The sequence below is a fragment of the Acipenser ruthenus genome, chromosome 54 (assembly GCF_902713425.1).
Source record: "Acipenser ruthenus chromosome 54, fAciRut3.2 maternal haplotype, whole genome shotgun sequence".
NCBI classification, from domain to species: Eukaryota; Metazoa; Chordata; class Actinopteri; order Acipenseriformes; family Acipenseridae; genus Acipenser; species Acipenser ruthenus.
The window spans coordinates 4,024,127-4,045,389 of NC_081242.1; the positions used below are offsets into that span (position 1 = coordinate 4,024,127).

At 40.0% G+C, this 21,263-nt stretch overlaps 1 protein-coding gene across 8 annotated transcripts in view; it reads right to left on the bottom strand.

The window, feature by feature from the left end:
* Window positions 1-21,263, bottom strand: part of rpgrip1 (RPGR interacting protein 1) — a 99,168-nt gene that overhangs the window by 49,441 nt on the left and 28,464 nt on the right. For 7 of the 8 annotated variants that reach the window (XM_059016802.1, XM_059016801.1, XM_059016797.1 and 4 more), the window contains 5 exons: window positions 11,528-11,674; window positions 10,687-10,760; window positions 9,850-9,989; window positions 9,108-9,214; window positions 2,154-2,204 (listed from right to left, as the gene is read on the bottom strand). In XM_059016802.1, the coding sequence (XP_058872785.1) occupies window positions 2,154-2,204; window positions 9,108-9,214; window positions 9,850-9,989; window positions 10,687-10,760; window positions 11,528-11,674 (519 nt within the window). The remainder of the gene's footprint in view (window positions 1-2,153; window positions 2,205-9,107; window positions 9,215-9,849; window positions 9,990-10,686; window positions 10,761-11,527; window positions 11,675-21,263) is intronic. The other variant, XM_059016800.1, reaches the window with a different exon arrangement.

The window sequence follows — 21,263 nt, forward strand, 5'->3', positions numbered from 1 at the left end:
CCATCCGTCCGTGAGCTGAAGCTGAAGCGCAGCTGGGTCATGCAGCAAGACAATGATCCGAAACACACAAGCAAGTCTACATCTGAATGGTTGAAGAACACGAAATTTAAAATTTTGGAATGGCCTAGTCAAAGTCCAGACCTAAACCCCATTGAGATGTTGTGGCAGGACCTGAAACAAGCAGTTCATGCTCGAAAACCCACAAATGTCACTGAGTTGAAGCAGTTCTGCATGGAGGAGTGGGCCAAAATTCCTCCACGGCGCTCTGAGAGACTAATCAATAACTACAGGAAGCGTTTGGTTGCAGTTATTGCTGCTAAAGGTGGCGTAACCAGTTATTGAGTCTAAGGGGGCGATTACTTTTTCACACGGGGACATTGGATGTTGCATAACTTTCCTTAATAATGAAATGAAATATGTATCAATTTTTTTGTGTTATTTGTTCACTCAGGGTCTCTTTTATCTAATATTAGGTTTTGGTTGAAGATCTGATAACATTCAGTGTCAAAAATATGCAAAAATGCAGAAAATCAGACAGGGAGCAAATAGTTTTTCACGGCACTGTATATATAATTGGCAAAATAAGTAAATATTGTTTATTAACACTGTGAGGGGCGGGGCAGTTGTGTTGTTGGTGGCAGTTTTTTTGCATTTCAAAGGTGGCAAACCCTACTGTGTATGCAGGCTTTATTTATTTATTTATTTATTTATTTATTTATTGTCCTGCAGTTGCCTTGAATTAATTTTTCTGCACGTACTACTACTTTATATATGAATGATGTAGAATACGTGGTTGTAAACATGTAACACTAGTACATACAATACTCTTTCAGATAAACGTGCATGATTTTGAATGTGCGCTTCTTAAGAACGGTATTATTGTCATTGCTTGCGCCCCGGCACCTCTTTATTTACAAATGCCTATAGCAGATATTGGGTATTCACTAGCCATAATGATGACAAAAGTCCCTTTGATTGTTTTAAGTTGAGCTTTTCTACCTATTCATTGATATTTATTTATTGTAAGTAATTTATTTATTTATTTTAACTAAAAAACTGTTCGTTTAAATTTGTTTTAAGAAAATGTTAAGAAAAAATGCTTTTCTTCAAGCTAAGAACATAAGTGGAAGGAAGTTGTTTTTAGTAGTTATTTTACTTATGATGAGGTACAAGAACAGACATTTTTTATTTATTTTTTTGTAACAAGTTTAGACCTAGTAAACTTTATTTGAGCAAGTCTGATTCTAAATTAAACTTAACTAATTGAATGGACCCTATGGGTTAATTACAGCTTGTGTATGTCAGGCCTGGGGTGGATTGTGATTATAATTACATTTGCAGCAAGGCTAGTCTTTGCCGCCACCGCTTCTGTTTAATCATTTTAACGGTGGCTGGCAGTGCAACAGCAAAAGTCTCTAAACAGAAGCGTTATTGAAGTTGTTTTCTGTATGGGGATCCATCACAGGTATTTTTTTATATAAGGTATTTTTACAAATCACACAACCACTTTACGATAGGAATAGGCGCTGACAAGTCTTAGCGTGTTTACTTGGTAGACTAGCGAGCGAGTGAAAAAATGTAATGGAAAATCATCTAGCGACAGTTGTTAAGGCTATGTGATTGCTTTGCTGGCAGATGTGATACTAAAGGATGGTAAAATGTCAGCATTTAAAAAAAATGACATGCTTTTAGGATATTAATTTGTCGTGTATTCATATAATGCTGTTTTCACTTATGAGTTGTAGTTACATTTGTACTATGAGCTAAGTTGAGATACAGATGTGTTTTTTTCATATATATTTACTATAATGGTTGTAACAAAAACAAACCAAAAAAATAGATAAAACTAGAAAAATGCATAAATAAGAAATGTTATGTAGAGTATTTCTTACACCCACTTGGGGGCAGAGTGTGTTCAGAGGGACATTTGAACCGTTCCACCCTGGTGTACCAGCTGCACTTAGAGACATGTTTGAGAGCACAGGGTTTGCACTCTGGTGATCTAGCTGCACCTAGAGGGCAGAGCGGTAACCTTTTTTAAAAGTCCCCAGGATGTGAGGACTGAAACAGAAAATGTTTATAAAGTGATTCTTAACAACAAGTTCACATTAGTGAAGACAACTCCTTAAGAAGCTTCTTTTTGCCTCTCTTACCTTTATTTGCATGAGCGTCTCACTGAGGTCTTCTAAACTCAGGTCACATTCCTGAGAACAGGAAACAGACAAGTCAGCTGAAACTGCACAGTGTCTCACAATCCTGTTCAGCCTGACACTGCAGTATAATTCCTTCTTGGTGTCTTTTTGTTAGTTTACTACATTCTAAAATAATTTCATTTCATTAAAGCTAGACAGACAAGCAGTGCCCCTCCCAATCCTGCTCAGTTTGACGACCAGGCAGGCAGACAGACAGACAGACAGACAGGCAGACAGACAGGCAGACAGTGTCCCCGCAAATGAGTTGGACAGTACAATATAATGCAGTGATATAGTGGTAAATAAAAAAGTGGGTAAACTCCCCTGGTTGGTGCTCGAGGCCAGGCAGTGGCATGGTAGGAACTTAGGTTGACCATTGTTTCAGGTTTTTTAATTGGGTTTGGACATTTATGGCACTCTATTTACTTACTGAGTTGCATGCACAAGCATATTAAAATAGTGCCACAGGGAATTCATTACGGTATGCTGAGAAGTTAACTGCGATTAACTGACAGCCCTAAACAGAACATTAACAGAACGTAAACAACCAATCACAGAACACTCACACACACACAAACAGAACATGCAGTCCAGAGGCCACGTCCCCTACTTGCGCCGCAATTTTGAAACAGTCTAGCACGCAGCAACACGACACACTCACCGTAATATCTTGTCTTTAACCTAGGATTTGCATATCACAGGTGAGTAAAAATGAGTAAACTCTGTATCCCTGTGGCAAAGTGGTTGATTTTGAACAGGTGCAGAGGTGACGCAGTGCAGGAATAACAAATATAGAGATTGTAATCCGATATGGAAAAGGTGTATTTTATTTTTATAATCCAGGTCTGATGACCAAAACAATGATCTCCGGCAATACACAGCAATGTGTAATGCACAGGGTTAAATAATAACGGGTTGCAGTCCCAAACAATATACACAGATATCTCTCCCACAACATACAGCCACGGTCACCAGTCCTGGGTGCGTGCTGTAGTGCTCGTGATGGGTGATACAGTTTAATGAGTGACAATAGTGCAGTGCTGTTCTGGGTTTTATGTTGGCCCTTAGCGACAGCTCCGGAACGTGTTAGCTGTCTATAAAACACAAGTAACAATTATAGACAAGACAAACAAACACTCACAATATTTTCCAAATGCTACACGAGTCCTTCCGAGTTATGTCTCGTAACCAAACCGAAGGAACCGATTACATTTTTTTTTATTTTAACAAATTACTTCCATTGTTATTTTTTATTTTAGCTTTTCTCTTCACATATTTTTTAGAAAATAAAAAAGCACAAACAAAAGCTCACAAAATCTCAAAGTCTTAATCATGAGTAGACTTGAATTTGATACAAAGGAACACCCCTTTTTTATACACTCAATCTTCCACAGGTGATTAATCACCTTTACGTCACAAACCTTCTATTGACAATTAGAACAATCAAAAACAACTGAAAATAATAAATGATTTCCATTACATGAGAGTAGATGTTAAAACGTCATGCTGATTTGAACTCGGCTCTCGCCAAGATAAGCACCAACTAAGACGTAGCTTTACAGTAAACTAATGTGATCCATCTGTGTCTCCATCCATTTGCGTTTCCTTCCATATGATGATGTAGATATCCTTCTGCCTGGTGTTGATAGCTGAAGTGTAATGCTGGCTCCAGGAATCAGCTTATTTGCCTCCCTAGCGCATCAGCACACACAACAGCTGCGATGCTGGCTACAGGGATCAACCAAAGTGCGTTCTCCCCAGCACATCAGCATGACAACCATCTGGATTGAGCTAAGTAGGGTACATCTCTGGGGTCTTCAAGTAGGCACCTTCCATCCTTGGTGTTTCGTCGACTAGCCCACGACACCTCAAGAGGGCTCGACGGTGATTCTGGCGTCCCAGCATCACCCCCCTCCGTCCCCCACTCAACTCAGCCCAGCTTACTTACCTGTACATCAGGGTTTCTTTCTTTCTATTGTGCTTCCGTCTCAACCACAGCCAGTTGCTGCTCCTCTCTGCTGCTTCAGATAAGTTCTTCACTGTGCGACGCAACTCTTGGCCACTGAATCCGACGTCTCTGAGAAACCGGGTTGTAGAGTGTGCCACAAATCCTCGACAACCCACCTCCACTGGGTAAACCCGGACTCTCCATCGGCTAGTTGAGCATACCACAGTTTCTTCCTCTCCTACGCCTCATCTACAGCATCCTCCCATGGCACTGTTAACTCTATGAAGACTCGGTGAACAAGGCATGCTGATCTAGACCACAAGAAAATATCAGGTCGAAGTTTAGTGGTGGCAATCTCCGGTGGAAAAATAAGCCGTTGACCAAGGGCGTAGGTTTGGTTTGAACATTGGTGGGGACACAATTTTGTAGGGGGGCGGAGTCACGGTCGCTAGTGGGGTTCGGGGGCAATTTTTTAGGAGACAGCTGTTAAATGGTAACTTCTGGTGGCTTGAAATGAATGCTGGACATGAATCGAGGACAATTTGATTGACATGAAGTTGGCTGGTATACACTTAAAACACTATAATAAAGTGTCTCTCCTGGAAGCTGGTTTGACATCCCTGCTGTAGAATTACTAATAACCTGAATTATAACCTATCCCAGCCTTACTGTAAGCTACCAATACCCCTGGCGCTACAAGCATGAGCACATGCACGCTCACGTGCTCTGCCTGCCACTCCTGTGTCTGTGCTGCTGCTCTTACCTGGGTGCATTGCTTCATTCACCTGATAAAATAATAAATTGATGCATGCCATATAGAGAGAAAATATATGGCTATGCTAACTTTATTTGCTAAGTATTACTATACAGCATTAGCCTACTATTATATCACAATGTGCCTCAAACAATAATATATCTCAAAACTGAGTCTAACACTTTCACTGTTATAATCACTAAGCCATTACAGACCTCACCTGCGACCCTGTTGCTTCACCTGCCTCTGTACTGCTTTTACCAGGTTGCACTGCTTCACTCGCCTGATAAAATGATAAATTGATGCATGCTGTTTAGAGTGAAAGTATGACCCTGCTAACTTCATTAGTAAATTATTTTTACATTTGCTATGAGAATCATTATCAATTGTGTTTATTACTTTAATAACATCTTCCTACTTACACTTTGACTTTTTGTAAAAAAAAACTTCCTTATGTCCATCTTTCTTTTTTTGGTTGCTATTATGCTTTAGTCACCTAAAGCCAAATTGAAGTGATTAGCTAACGTTAGTTGGATGACGATATCAAAACATGCTCACGCACACTCACACACACACACATAATGATTTAGCTGTGAAACAAGCTAGCTAGCCACCAAGGACGTTGGGTTAGCAGCTAGTAATGGGTCGCTAACGTAATAGGTAGGTAGGTCGGTAGGTTTATTCTCTCAAAGTATGTTGCTGACGAGCTGACAATACCTTCAGCCCCGGCACCTGGCTTTCATTCAGTCAGTGGGTCACACTCATATCAGACTGACCGGCAAGCGGCAACTTCAGATGAGCGTCTTTCCAGAGTCCAGCCTAAGCCAGCGGGCCTCAACCTTTTTTTACTCACGCCACACTGAAATTTATTTGTATATCTGTCGTCGTCGTCCCCCGCCCCCTTTAATTTGACTTTTTAATATATATATTTTATTACTGCCTATATAATATAGAGCGTTTATTTAGCCGCCTGGATAGTCACACTGTCCATTCAATCAAATACATATGTTCGTGTTCGCTTTTTACACACACGATACAAAAATATCAAGCAAGTAGTAAGGTAGTTACAAAGGGAGGAAGGAGGATTGAAATAATATGACAACGCATTAACCAACAAACACAAACATCGAATTAAACTGATTATATTTATTCTTATTTTTTAAAATAAATGTGAAAATTGTGCCACAATATACACCGTTTAAGAATGACTAGAATTTTCCTTATTTTAAACCCGGAGATTTACCTTTCACGCCCGAGTCCTTGTGCACTTTCGCACTTCAATGAAAACAACACACTCTGGTGGTCCCTGACGTCAGCCACGCACTGAGTCCGTGTTACAGTGATGCATTACGGAAGGGCCTAAGCCAATCAAATTAGCGTTTTTTTTTTTTGGTTTGTTTTTTTGGAGGAGGGAGGAGTAACGAGGGGGAGGGGCGGGGGGGGGGGGGGGGGCTTGAGAGAGTTAACCCTTTGTGGAGCATATAAAATTACTTGACAAAAGACGTTTCAGATTTATCAAAATTATTGGTAGGGACAATTCAACGGTCCCTTCACATTGGTAGGGACATGTCCCTACCGTCCCTAGCTAAATCTACGCCGGTGCCGTTGACCAACATCTGCCAGCATTTTCCAGTCTCTAGCAGCATCCAGTTGTCCTGGGCCAGGATTGGTTTTAACACCTTTTCTTGGTGGTTGCTCTCCTGGGCGGAGGAATGTTGTCTTTTGTGTGTAATGTTTTGATGGAACTGGTGGCAAATTATTGGTCATGTTACGCTTGTCTTCCAAAGCCAAGGCCAAACATCACAGCACCTGGTCATGGCGCCAAGTAAACCGTCCTTGACTAAGAGCCACCTTACATCCTGTCAAAATGTGCCTTAATGTTGCAGGTGATGAACACAAAGGTGCTGCCTCCCTTACTCATTTGTCGCATGACTCTACTAATGTCATTTCCAGTCGGACCTTGGCGCACTTAAACTCCTCGGTTAGAGCGGAGACTGGTAGCTGCAGTAGTCCTTTACCATAAAGTCCCACTACTGAGGCAGCATGGAACTCCCAACCATTTCCTGATGTATGAACTGATTAAAGCTTCCAGCTTCTCTACTGTTGTCAAGAAACCTCATACACAGTCAGTGGCCACAGCAGCAAAACTTTTTAAACCACTAGATATTCTTTTACTTGAATAATAAACACCCATAGTTAAAGTCCTCATTAAGGCCATGTGGTGCAACAGAATTTTTATTATAATATAAAGTTTCCCTTCTCAAGAGTCGTTTGTCAAATGAGCCACCTCAAAGCCAATTTTGACTGTTTCCAAAGCCCAGGATATGGAATGTTGTTTTTTATTAAAATGTACAGCTAAAGGATAGTTGGTATTATTTCTCCATATAGTACTTTTGTGTTCATTAGTACAGGTCTTCAAGGGCCATGTTTTACTGACATACATCAATGAACAAGGACACTGTATGACAGACAGCATTCACAGAAGAACACGTAGTAAAATCTCTCAATATCATGCATTTACCTGTGTTGGGATTTTGAAAAGAAGTTTTTTTAGTGTTTGCACAGCAGGAGCATCTCCCACACAGGTGATGTCCCTGCAGCACTGAACCAAAAAAAGTTTGCTTCTGTTCTGTTTCGTATACTGCATGAACTACAAAATCTGTAATGTTTGTATTACGTCTAAATGCAAAAATTGGATGAACCTGAAAAATAGTGTGTAATTGTAAAACATGCCGTGTCTCTGAATAATACGTCTGATTTTATACAATAAACTTGAGTATTTGAGACAACAAACTAAGTTTTTTTTCTTTTGTTTTGTTTTTCAGCTGTAGTAAATGTTCTCTCTGTGCATACAGTGCCTTCTTCAAAGCTTTTTTAACAATTCCTTTTCTATAACCCCTCTTTATAAACCTTGCCTGCATTCCCTTCGTTTTATCTATATATTCTTCCTTACTGGAGCAAAGGCGCCGGAGTCTAAAAAACTGGCTTACAGGTAAATTATCCTTCAACATCTTAGGGTGGAAACTGGTTCCAGAAGAAGAGTATTTCTGTCAGTTGTTTTTCTGTAAATCGTCATCTTAAAGCCCAAATCACTTTTAAATATTTCAGAAATTGATCTCTGTGTTGCTGTGTTCAAGGGTGAATTTCAAATGGGAAGTCCACTGCTTGAGAATTTGGTGAAATTCCTTAAGTTCTATTTCAGTCCCTTTCCATATCAAAAACACATCATCAATATACCTGTACCAGAAAAATATTTTAGAAAATAAACCATTTTTGTTTTAATTCAACACAAACTGATTCTCAAAATTACCAGGGGCCATTGTACAACCCAAACAAAATATGTGAAGAGAAAAGCCAAAATAAAAATTAAGAACAATGGAAATAATTTGTTAAAATAAATTTATTTTTGTGAAGAATTGGTTGTCTTTTTCACTCGGATCAATGTATATGGGCCTGTTGGCAACCAATACAAGCGGCCTTTATCTTCTCAAATGCACAGTATAACCATGGAAAAAACACAGTCAAATTTACTATGATAACTCTTCCAAAGGGTTTCATTGAAGCTACAATGAAACCAATCTTCAAACAGTAACCGTGTAACAGACTGGGTAATGTGTTAGTTCTGTCATTCCAATAGTTAATTGAGTCAGGTTTTCTTAACAAGGTTAACACACCCAGCTGATATAAATTGAAGCCTCAGTGTCACTTGGGAGGATGTTACAACACAGACATGCCTCTAAATGGAGTTCATTCCAGACTAAACCCTTTTGGTGAATCCTGTCTCAAGTGGAGATATTCCCCTTCTGATTAATTTTCTTTTGCTGTGAGTAGTGTGTGAAGATACACCTGTGGAGTTCAGCTGATTGGAATGCAGTTCTGGAGAACTTGGAATTGTTGTTAAAGATTTATAGGAAGTCGCTTGGAATCAAAAGGGTGAGTAAACTAAGGGGTTGCATTTATAGACGTTGCTTGTTAGGGCATGTGTGGCTGTGATTGCTAATTATGAATTGCTTTGTTCACTATAGCAGGCTTCGCTTATCTCTTGCACAACGGTTATGATATGTAATTTATTCTGGCTATTTGGTACTGACTACTGTTTGAACAACAGCTTACCACTCACAAGCTCTGGTTTTATCAAAGAAAATATATGTTTGTAGTCAGTATTATTGGAGTAGTTACACATTGTCTGCCAGCATGATGAAGAGATGCCAACCTTAGTAATGAAGTCCAGTTTCAGCTGCAGTGATGTCATTTCCTCTCTCTGCTGCAGGATTTCCTGTTCTAGTGACAAGTGTCTCTCTCGCAACGATTCACTGATCTCTGAAAGAGAGAGAGGGGGGTGAAAACGGAGAGAAGAAAGAAAGTTTATATTTGTTGTTTTTTTCCTTTTGAGCTCAAACTGAACTTCCACACAGTATGGCATCCTATTATACCCTGTCTGCTTAGTTCACAAGACAAAGAAAGAAAGAAAGAAAGAAAGAAAGAAAGAAAGAAAGGGCCTTTTCTTGTCATTAACCAACCAACTGCTTACCCTATTGACAGACATGCTTTCAATCAGTAACAATTAGGAAGTGCAACCGTAACAGATTTCCTGGAAAGGAAGGCAAGCAAATGGAGAACTTTCTTTAATCTAATGTGGTATCATGTTGCACAATAATAATAAAAAAAAAACATAAAATATGTGTCATCTAACATTTATTTCTTTTGAATCTGTGTCTGATGGAGGTGCACCCCAGGTAAGATGTATAGAATGATTGTGTCAGTGTATACCCCCTCACCTCTCTCATGCTCCCTCTGAAGATGTATAGAATGATTGTGTCAGTGTATACCCCCTCACCTCTCTCATGCTCCCTCTGAAGATGTATAGAATGATTGTGTCAGTGTATCCCCCCTCACCTCTCTCATGCTCCCTCTGAAGATGTATTAAATGACTGTGTCAGTGTATCCCCCCTCACCTCTCTCGCGTTCCCTCTGCTCCAGGGCCTGTCTCTTCTCTGACAGCTCGGTGTGGAGAGCGTCTTCCAGTCTGCACACCTCCTTCCTCAGTGCAGCCTCCCCCTCCCGCCAGCTCCTCTGAGTGTCCAGGTCAAGAGTGCTAGGCAGGGATAGCAAATAAAATCAGAGCAACTGAAGAATGGGAAGCTTTACCGGCCCAAGTGAAACTGCGCAGCAGCTCAGAGCAGACCCCTTCATGTTTATGAATGTGTTCCCATTGTTGTTTGAGTTGGAGACATCCACAAAGCATTCATTAGATTGTTAGTACTTTAGAGTCAGATAGCTCAAGACTTTCAGCAACTGTCTTCTGACAGCAATTAAGCCTAATGGTAAGTTACCAACACTATTTTATTTATAATGAATTTTGGTGTCAGTTTAACTACAAACGCAGTAACAATATATCCGTTTATCAAGGATTAGACATCAAACGTAAATACGAGGAAATTATGTGGTTTTTATTAATAATGTTAAGCTGGCACTGACAGCACAGCTCATTCAAGAGATAACACCATTAGCAAAATAGGTCTAAAATGTGCAGTTTTGAAAGAAGCACATGTTTTAGCAAACAGGTTAATGTTAAAACATTATAACTGGTACTATGTGAGGTCAAAGAAAAGTCTGTTGCAAACCTTGCTTCAGATAGTGTAGAACTTCCTGCGTCACCTGGAGGGTGCAATTGTCCCCACTTCCTGCATGTGTTTCTTGGGTATCTATTTTGCTAATGGGATTTCTGGAACAATTTTGTTACAATTACTACAATTCCAATTCCTGTATTGAATGAACACACACCAGCTCACCTTTCCAGCAGCTTGTCATAGTCTTGTTTAAGCAGAGCCTTCTCATTCTCCAGGTCAGTGATTCTCTCCTGAAACTAATACAGAGACAGACACAGTACAGGACCATGCTCCTGTTCCACAGTTGATTCTCAGGGGCTCACAATATAGTAAATCCCCTTTTAGAGTATTTGACTGGAGTTATTTATTGAAACTTCATGAAAGCTGTTCATTGTGCACTGGGTTGCAGGGGCTTTGCTACTCAATGTCATCATTTTCAGTTTATTCTTTGCCTCTGACCAGAGATTTCCAAGCTGAGGAAAATCCAATGAAACGGGTGTCAATCATACCTGACGCTTTCCTATTGCTGACTGGATATCTCTGCCCCACTCAATCACAGCTGGTCAGAAACGATTCCTAAACTGAAAGTGGTGAAACCTGTTGTGTGATTAACAAGGGGAGGGGTTTATTAATTTGAGCCTCTGAAAAATACAAGTTTAATTTCTTTAAAGCAGACAGACAGAGAGTCAGACAGACAGACACAGTGTCTCACAATCCTGTTCAGTTTGACACTACAATATAATTCCTTCTTGGTGTCTGTGCTAGTTTACTACTTTCTTCCAGAGTTTAGTTTCATTAAAGCTGCAGACAGACAGACAGACAGACAGACAAACAAACAAATACAGACCCCAAGAAGTAATTATATTGTAGTGTCCAACTGAACAGGGCTGTGGGGCTCTGTCTGTTTACTGGTTTAATGAAACTAGACTCTGGAAGAATGTAGTAAACCAACACAGACACCAAGAAGGGATTATATTGTTGTGTCACACTCCACCTCGCCCCTCCCTCGCCTAGACTTCAGTACCTCCTCCAGTGCTCGCTGTGAGATGCTGGCAGTCTCAAGTTGATTCTCCAGTGTTATATTCCTCTGGGTTTCTTCTTTGAGCTGTTCTGTGAGTTCCTCAACTTTCTCCAGTAAAGAATTGTGGCTCAGTTTCAGGGCTTTCTGACTCTGTGATATTCAGTAAAGGATAGAAGCAAAGATGAAAGACCCGTTGAAATAATGAATTCATCTTCCCATTGAATCCAGTGCTATAGGCTGGGCTAGTCTCAGGACTGCACAGGACTTTGTCGGTGTTCAAGTCTGTTGTAGGCGATGACACAAACCACCAGATTTTCAATGTGGGGATTTTCATTAAATAAGCCCCAAATACGTTACTTGCACGTCGTACTTCCGCATTAAGCTATACTGGTATAGCAATCTCCGGTGAGCGCAAATTCTGTGTTGTTTGTTGTTTCCAGTGGTATTTCAGTCTTGTATTTTCTGCCTTGCAAGTTCAGTTTTATCCAGAAGTATTACAATGGACCTATTTCACACGCGGTGTCTTCAAGACTTACCGTCGTTAACAATAAATGACTCCAAGTCATCGTGTAGCGCCAACAAGCAAGAAGGGGTTTATGCCTCCAGCTGCCTCTGTGACTATGAAGAGGAGTTATTACGTTTAAGTCAATTTATTAGTAAAAAATGTACCTATCTTTTTAAAAACTTGTAATTAGTTTCAGCATTGCTCTATTAAACTGTTTCAGTTAACATATACTGTCTTTATAATTACATTAGTGCATAGTCAGTTTATAAAAGTACTCTCCAAACTAATCTAATTGTTTTTTTCTGCTGCATGCTTGTAGTGCCAAATAAAGACAGGGAGACAACAGAAATCAGCATAAGGGATGTTTTAGATCCTTGAAGAAGAATGAGAAGCCACATAGTTTAAGAGTAGGGTGTAAAGTTCAGAGTTCCAGTTCTGTTTTTGTTATTGTTCATTGTATTACCATAAGTACAATGTCTAATGCTTCTACTAATACAGTCAACCCTCTTTATACTGCCAGGTAAGGCCCATGGGCAAAAACGGGAGATAAGCGAGGGTGGCATTATAGAGGGTCAAAAAAAAAACCCTAAAAACCACACACACACACAACCTTCTATGTTTGCAGTAAATTCAAATGTTTTAGTTTTTTAGTTATACAATTACAATATCTCCAGGCAATTTTAATAAAACATTAATCTTTTTTAAAACTACAGTACTAGTTCTTAACACAACAGTAGGTCTACTAGTGACGTTTTATCATCTTTTCCCATCTGTATGAAACACACATGGTTACTTTTGAGGAACAGTTTATACTTAGAAAAAACTAAAAATATATATATATTTTTTTTTTTTTACTGTGCTGGTCATTTGAATTTTACTGTTTGTGGCACGACTGTAAGCCTGCTGAATACTCCATTACATGATGCCATCTGTTTATTTCACAAAGCAATTTAAGCTCAACAGCATTCTTTTTTAAGCAGTTAAAAAAAAAAACATTGAATATGTACAGGCAAACACTTTTTTTAAATGAAAAAAAAAAACTATTCTTGTCCCATCCAGGGTGCGTCCAGCTTTGGAGAACGCCCTTTCTTCCGACCCAGACCAGCTCACCTGGCTGGAAGTGGCAGCTCCTCTCTCGCAGGTTGTAATTCCGCCGCTTGGAGTTGCTCCCAAGCAAAGGCGTGAGCGCTGTTCAGGCGGTCCTGTAAGCTCTGGCCATACTCCATCCCCGGCGGCTCCCTTACCCCCGGTGGTCACCCATACACGACTGTGCTCGTGTCCGCAGTTCCCGCCTCATCATCAACACGGCAGGTATACTTTTGAATGAAAAGCACTATAGAAATGAAATAAATAAATTGCTGCTCCTTGTCTCCCTCGCTCCCGCTGCACAGCTTGCCCAGTACCGTCACCTGAGCATGGAAAGCCTCCCAGTTCATGGTGCCATTAAAGCTGGGCACTCCTCCGTCCTGCTGCACTGTTGCTGCAATCAGGTAGGTTGGTCTGCGGTCTCTCCTTGATCCGGGTATCCGGCGTGGCACTCTGTGGGACACAACTGGGCCCCATGCGCGCTGCCACCGGTGAACGCAGTTCTTCAGCGCTGGCAAAGACCCGTCTCTCCATCTGGCTGATCTCCCCCTCACACTGGAGCAGCCGCTCCAGCATGCTGCTTGTCTCTCCATCTCCTAACTGCTCCTGCTTGACGCTCGTGGGTTCCTCTGCAGATCCCGCTCTAACGCCAATGTAGCATTTTGCGGGAGGCAGAAAATAGAAGAGACACTTGGTTCTTTCAAGGGTTTTATTTAACACACCTTTCTCCAGACACACAGTCCACAGCTCTGTCAGCAACTCAGGATTCGGGAACAATGATACAGAAGGCCGGGCCCAGCCCCTTCTTATTCAGACCAGGGTACCAGAGCTCACGCACATCCCATTGGTCCTCAGCCGCACACTAGGACCAATGGGCACAGACAAACAACAGCCAATGGTAACAGACCAGGGAAAGACATTCAGGCAGGCGGATTACATTACACAAGGAAATACACACACAACAGGGGAGGGGAACTCACTGCACATAAACACATTCACAGCGGGAGATACAGAGCGGGAAATACAGTGCACAAATATATATTCAGTATATATATAATATATATGTGTGTGTGTGTGTGTGTGTGTGTCTACAATAATTTATTTCAGCAATTTTTTTGCAAAACTGCTAATTCAAAAATATTCATACCCTGACAAGGAAAATGAAATTAATATCTAGTTGAGGCACCTTTAGCAATAATAACCTTTTTTAAACGATTCAGATATTTGTCAATAAGCTTTTGGCATGATTCTTTAGTGATTTTGACCATTCAATGCAAAATTGTTCCAGTTCAAATTCCAAAGACTTCTCTTGTGCACAGCCTTCTTCAACTCGTACCAAAGATTCTCAATCGGATTTAGATCGGGACTTTGACTAGGCCATTCCAGAACCTTGATTTTATTCTTCTTTAACCATTCTGAAGTAGATTGTGATGTGTGCTTTGGATTTTTGTTGTGTTGGAACATCCAGTTGTGCTTTTAAACCAGGTTTTGTAGCGGAGGGTTTCAGATGATTGGCCAATATATTTTGGTAAGCTATTGAATCCATTTTACCATGTATTGGAACTACAATTCCTGTGCCATTAGAGGAAAAACAGCCCCATAGAAGGATATTACCACCTCCATGCTTGATATGGTATGGTGTTCTTTGTACGCCTCGCCAAACTTTCTCCAAATGTAACGACTATCAGCGTGACCAAATAGCTCGATTTTTGTTTCATCACTCCACAAAACCTTTCACCAGAACTCATATCCATCATTCAAATGCTGTTTTGCAAACTTTAAGCGTTTGTCCTTCTGACGTTTTCTTAAGAGTGGCTTTATCCTTGGCCTGTGACCATTGAACATAAGAAATTTTACAAACGAGAGGAGGCCCATCTTGCTCGTTTGGTTGTTAGTAGCTTATTGATCCCAGAATCTCATCAAGCAGCTTCTTGAAGGATCCCAGGGTGTCGGCTTCAACAACATTACTGTCAGCTTCAAAAACATTACAAGACTGAGACCTTCACCATGCAACAGGGGAGATCTGTACTGACTGTCTGGCGTATGTATGGCGCTGCAGGAAGAGGGCAGCAGCCTCGTAAGATCCGCCTGTCAGTCATGGCAATGACACTGAGAGGTGGGGAAGAGGGTGTGCTGGATTTCCCTCTCTCTGAGTGGCTGAGAGGCGGGCCTTGGGGGATTGCTGAACCTTTAAATAACGCTCTGTTGTTCCCTCAGATCTGCTCCTCTAAGACGAGATACGAGCCAGTGGAAGCGCTGTTGTTGGACCAAGCACAGCTGGAGAGGACCAAAAAAAAAAAGATTATTTTTAGTAGCGGGGAAAAGACTTGGGCTGAACCCCGGAGAGAATCCGCCTAGTTACTGAGGGAACAAGTGAGCGTAGGATGGAGACCCGGGCCGTGCGGGTAGCGACGGTTGGGGTGAAGCTTCAGAGTGCAGCACCTTTATTTTGTAGTTTTATTACTGTATTTTATTTTCCCTTTTTCTTTCACCTTTGGTCATTTTATTATTATTTTCAGAGCACCTGTGAGTGCAACAGCATTGTGAACTGTTTACCTGTGGTGGTATTTCCATGGACCTGATTACCGTTGCCGGTATTCAGGCCATGGACAACAGCGCCCTCTGCGGGCTAAAATAAAACGGTGTAAAACCTCTCCTGTGTGCCAGTGAATTGTCCACCACCCTTCCACACTCCCTTTTTTAACAATGTCCCAATTTTTCTGAGAAACTTCTTCTTAAAAATGGATTTGTAACCAAATCGACCACTATGTCTCCGTTGTCTGATGAATTATTATTTTTTTTAATTTTTAAAAAGCAATTCTAAATATTACTTCGATGTTCTCAATATAATTCTCAATAGTGGACTATAATATTCGCAATATTGCGTGGAATTCAGCTATTTTTACACTGCGCACCCTAGCATATTTATGTCCCGCCTCTGCTCAATTGTGCTACAACTCATCCTTTTTCTCTCAAAAATTAAACTAGTAAAAAAATATATTTTAAAACTGTTCAATACAGCAAACAAAGAAATGTAAACAGGATTTCAAATAAACCGCGCATTCGCTGGAACTTGAGATACCAGTATCCTGAAATTGAGATACCAGTATCCTGAAATTGAGATACCAGTATCCTGAAATTGAGATACCAGTATCCTGAAATTGACGTCACTTCGTGCAAGTAGCGTATTGAAAGCAGCAAATCAGACTTCTTAAGTAACCAGGGACATGGGAATATAAGGGTTACTTATGAATGTATTCATTAATATATATATATATATATATATATATATATATATATAGTGTGTGTGTGTGTGTGTGTGTGTGTCTAACTTCATTATAACGAGCCTCCCTGGGACAGTAGTTCTTTCAAGACAACTTCACATTGATCAACATTTAAACAGTATATTTAAATGAAAACAGTAAATAAATGAAAAAAATAAAAAAGTACACTTACATGCTGCTGAATACAGTAATTACGTGCCCTTTCTCTTGAAAAACATATCCAGCGCAGATTGCTTCATATTTTCAGTGCTTTTCTCAATGCATGCTGTTTCAATCTTGTTACCGCCTCACGCCTGTTGCCATGGTTGCAGTTTGTGTGAAGATGGCAACGGTTGCATACGTCACACATGATTCGCACTACAATCTTCGAATTAGCCTACCAAGGTCTTTGTTTTCAGCGATGTGAAGCTAGCAACAATAAGCAACAACAGCAACTTCCGGTAAAACTTACTTCCGCATCTCACCCCGGAAGCGACGTTTTTTTCCCCCAGATAAAAGTCTCTCGTTGCTCTGATATAACGGCTGTCTCTAACTCCTGTCAATCTTAGTTAACGGTTGGAGGAGAAAGAAGCAGCAAACAGAAGAGCACAATTACCAATTGGAAGAGCACAAAACAGCACAAAAATAGCAATATTTCAATCTACATGGAAGGTCTACAATAAATATACGTAGGTAATTACATATTTTAAAACGACCTTTTATATTTTACATATATATGATATATATTATAGTATTTTCATTGTTATATTGTAATCTACATTACATATCTACTTTAAATTGTATTAATTGTATATAATCCGTACACGGTAATTAAATATTTTAAAACAACCTTTTATATTTTATATTTATATGATTTTATATACAGTGCCTTGCGAAAGTATTCGGCCCCCTTGAACTTTGCGACCTTTTGCCACATTTCAGGCTTCAAACATAAAGATATGAAACTGTAATTTTTTGTGAAGAATCAACAACAAGTGGGACACAATCATGAAGTGGAACGAAATTTATTGGATATTTCAAACTTTTTTAACAAATAAAAAACTGAAAAATTGGGCGTGCAAAATTATTCAGCCCCCTTAAGTTAATACTTTGTAGCGCCACCTTTTGCTGCGATTACAGCTGTAAGTCGCTTGGGGTATGTCTCTATCAGTTTTGCACATCGAGAGACTGAAATTTTTGCCCATTCCTCCTTGCAAAACAGCTCGAGCTCAGTGAGGTTGGATGGAGAGCATTTGTGAACAGCAGTTTTCAGTTCTTTCCACAGATTCTCGATTGGATTCAGGTCTGGACTTTGACTTGGCCATTCTAACACCTGGATATGTTTATTTGTGAACCATTCCATTGTAGATTTTGCTTTATGTTTTGGATCATTGTCTTGTTGGAAGACAAATCTCCGTCCCAGTCTCAGGTCTTTTGCAGACTCCATCAGGTTTTCTTCCAGAATGGTCCTGTATTTGGCTCCATCCATCTTCCCATCAATTTTAACCATCTTCCCTGTCCCTGCTGAAGAAAAGCAGGCCCAAACCATGATGCTGCCACCACCATGTTTGACAGTGGGGATGGTGTGTTCAGGGTGATGAGCTGTGTTGCTTTTACGCCAAACATAACGTTTTGCATTGTTGCCAAAAAGTTCGATTTTGGTTTCATCTGACCAGAGCACCTTCTTCCACATGTTTGGCGTGTCTCCCAGGTGGCTTGTGGCAAACTGTAAACGACACTTTTTATGGATATCTTTAAGAAATGGCTTTCTTCTTGCCACTCTTCCATAAAGGCCAGATTTGTGCAGTATACGACTGATTGTTGTCCTATGGACAGAGTCTCCCACCTCAGCTGTAGATCTCTGCAGTTCATCCAGAGTGATCATGGGCCTCTTGGCTGCATCTCTGATCAGTCTTCTCCTTGTATGAGCTGAAAGTTTAGAGGGACGGCCAGGTCTTGGTAGATTTGCAGTGGTCTGATACTCCTTCCATTTCAATATTATCGCTTGCACAGTGCTCCTTGGGATGTTTAAAGCTTGGGAAATCTTTTTGTATCCAAATCCGGCTTTAAACTTCTCCACAACAGTATCTCGGACCTGCCTGGTGTGTTCCTTGTTCTTCATGATGCTCTCTGCGCTTTAAACGGACCTCTGAGACTATCACAGTGCAGATGCATTTATACGGAGACTTGATTACACACAGGTGGATTCTATTTATCATCATTAGTCATTTAGGTCAACATTGGATCATTCAGAGATCCTCACTGAACTTCTGGAGAGAGTTTTCTGCACTGAAAGTAAAGGGGCTGAATAATTTTGCAAGCCCAATTTTTCAGTTTTTTATTTGTTAAAAAAGTTTGAAATATCCAATAAATTTCGTTCCACTTCATGATTGTGTCCCACTTGTTGATTCTTCACAAAAAATTACAGTTTCATATCTTTATGTTTGAAGCCTGAAATGTGGCAAAAGGTCGCAAAGTTCAAGGGGGCCGAATACTTTCGCAAGGCACTGTATATATATATATATATATATATATATATATATATATATATATATATATATATATATATATATATATATATAGTTATTTTCATTGTTATATTGTAATCTACATTAAATATCTTCTTTAAATTGTATTAATTGTATGTGATTATATGTATATGCAATAAAAAAAACGCAGTACAATAAATATGATTTAATTAAATACATAAATTAAACTTTGTGTACATCAAATGTATTTTATTATTTATTTTCTTTTTATCCACCCATTTTTGCACTGTATAATTAATGCTACTAATAAAGAACTAACTTTTTCTGTACTTTAGCTATGGATATTCATCAGCTGTATGGTAGTGGTAAACGGCACAAGACCAACATGTGGCCAAGATCAGCAGTCACCAGCCCCTACCACAAAACAGCTTTCCCTGAGAATGCATGAAAGAACTCAAAGGTTTGTAAAAAACGAGCATAATCTATCAATTCAAAATTTCTTTTAAATAAAATTATCTAGCCATTTTGTGTTCTTTTTTTTAGTTTGTTTTGGTTTTTGGCGACTCGCATCTGAGAAGCCTGGTAGATGGTTACGTTCAGATGCCCAAGGGTGACCTGCGCTTTGGATACAGCAGCACTCCAGGCGCTTGTGCAGCTGCACTCCGTAAACAGGTGCTGAACGAAACCCTACCTGAAGAGCCGGACCTGGTGTGCCTTATTGCACCAGGGAACAACCTCTCGAAAAACAACATCCAACAAGCAGGGAAGGAGTTTGCCAGCCTTATCCCTTCAGCCCAGGGCAGATGGAATAAGGTCATTAATTAAACACTTTATTTTATTAATCCTTTTTTTTTTAAATAAATAAATACATACATACAATGTTATTATTCTGTTTTTAAAAGGTAGTGGTAATTGATTTTCCAAACCGGCTGACAGTGGAGTTCCCGTATCAAGACATAAAGCAACAAGAGTACAATCGAGTTGCTGCCAGCATGAATGTAAGGTATGTAGGAGCAATATGAATATTTTTAACGTTTTTAAATAACCCACACCAATTAGCAATTATGGTTATTATTGACAATAATTATTTTTTTTTCTTCATGGCTTTGTTGTTTGGATTATACACAGCTACCCACTTTCTCTTGTGGTTTATCGGTTCAATCACTAGATCATGCTTTTTTGTGACAGCTCTGATATTAGCATGATATTAGTACTGTCCATTAAAACCTGTTTAACGCTTCCTACAGGTACCTCTCCACTGTAGACCACTTCCCTGCAAGGAACTCTGACCTGTGGTGCCGTGACGGGGTGCATCTAAGTGATGACCATGGAATGCCCATCTTTGCCCAACTGATCTGGTGTGCAGCTTACTTTCAGCTGAAAGTTCCACAGGGGATCAAGACCACCCCTGCTGCACCCAGACGTGCATTCTGCAGAGTGACCCCACGGCTGGTGGTGAGAGGGACACCAGCTGCACCACCACAGAGACGTGATCCTTACTCATGGGCTGAGGTGACAAGAGGGAAGAGTGAGAAGACGTCGAATAGTAATTGCAGACAGTTCCACTCTGTAAGTATAACATACATTTTTTTAAATTCTTTGCACTAAGATATTGTATTAACAAAGATTTATGTCAGTTGAAATGTCGTTAGTTATAATTAATCATTTTTACATACCACATGCTAAAATAAATTAATTGATTGGATTACTATGTAATATTTTTTATAATAAAAACATTAATGTTAACTTGTGTTTTTGTGATACAAAAGTTAAACTGCACACATTTGTTTCATCGGAAAAAAAAATCCAATACTTAACAATACCAGGAAATATATTTTATCATCCTTTAATTCTACAGCTTTTAAATTTGTTGTGCTATTTGTTTTTCTTGTTAGGTTTTTTATGGTAAAGCCATCAATAAAAATGCTTATCAGTAATACATTTTTATTGTCTTTTTTTAATTAATTAAAAGTGTGTCCGATATAAATCTCACTTTAATTAAAGTGTGTTATATCTATTTTTTGTTTTTACCATCGAGAGTTCTGATTTTCTTCCACTTTCAGGATGTGAACGGTGGCAATGTTTGCCGCATCCTTGACGTAGATGTCGTGTGCTACCCTAAGGCATACAGGCCAGGTCAGAGAGAGGTGCCGAGAGCAGGAGAGAGGGGAGAAGGGGGGAAAGAAGAAGGGAAATCAGCAAAAGGGAAAGAGAAAGGAGAAAAAGATAAGTGTGACAGTTCAGAGAAAGGCAGGTAGATGTGAAGGGATAGTAGCAGGTAAGATGGCAAGGAGAGGTGAGGCAGGAGGCAGAGGTGAGGCAGGATGGAGAGGAAGTGAGGTAGGAAGGCGAGGTGAGCAGGATGCAGAGGTGAGGCAGGACGGAGAGGTGAGGCA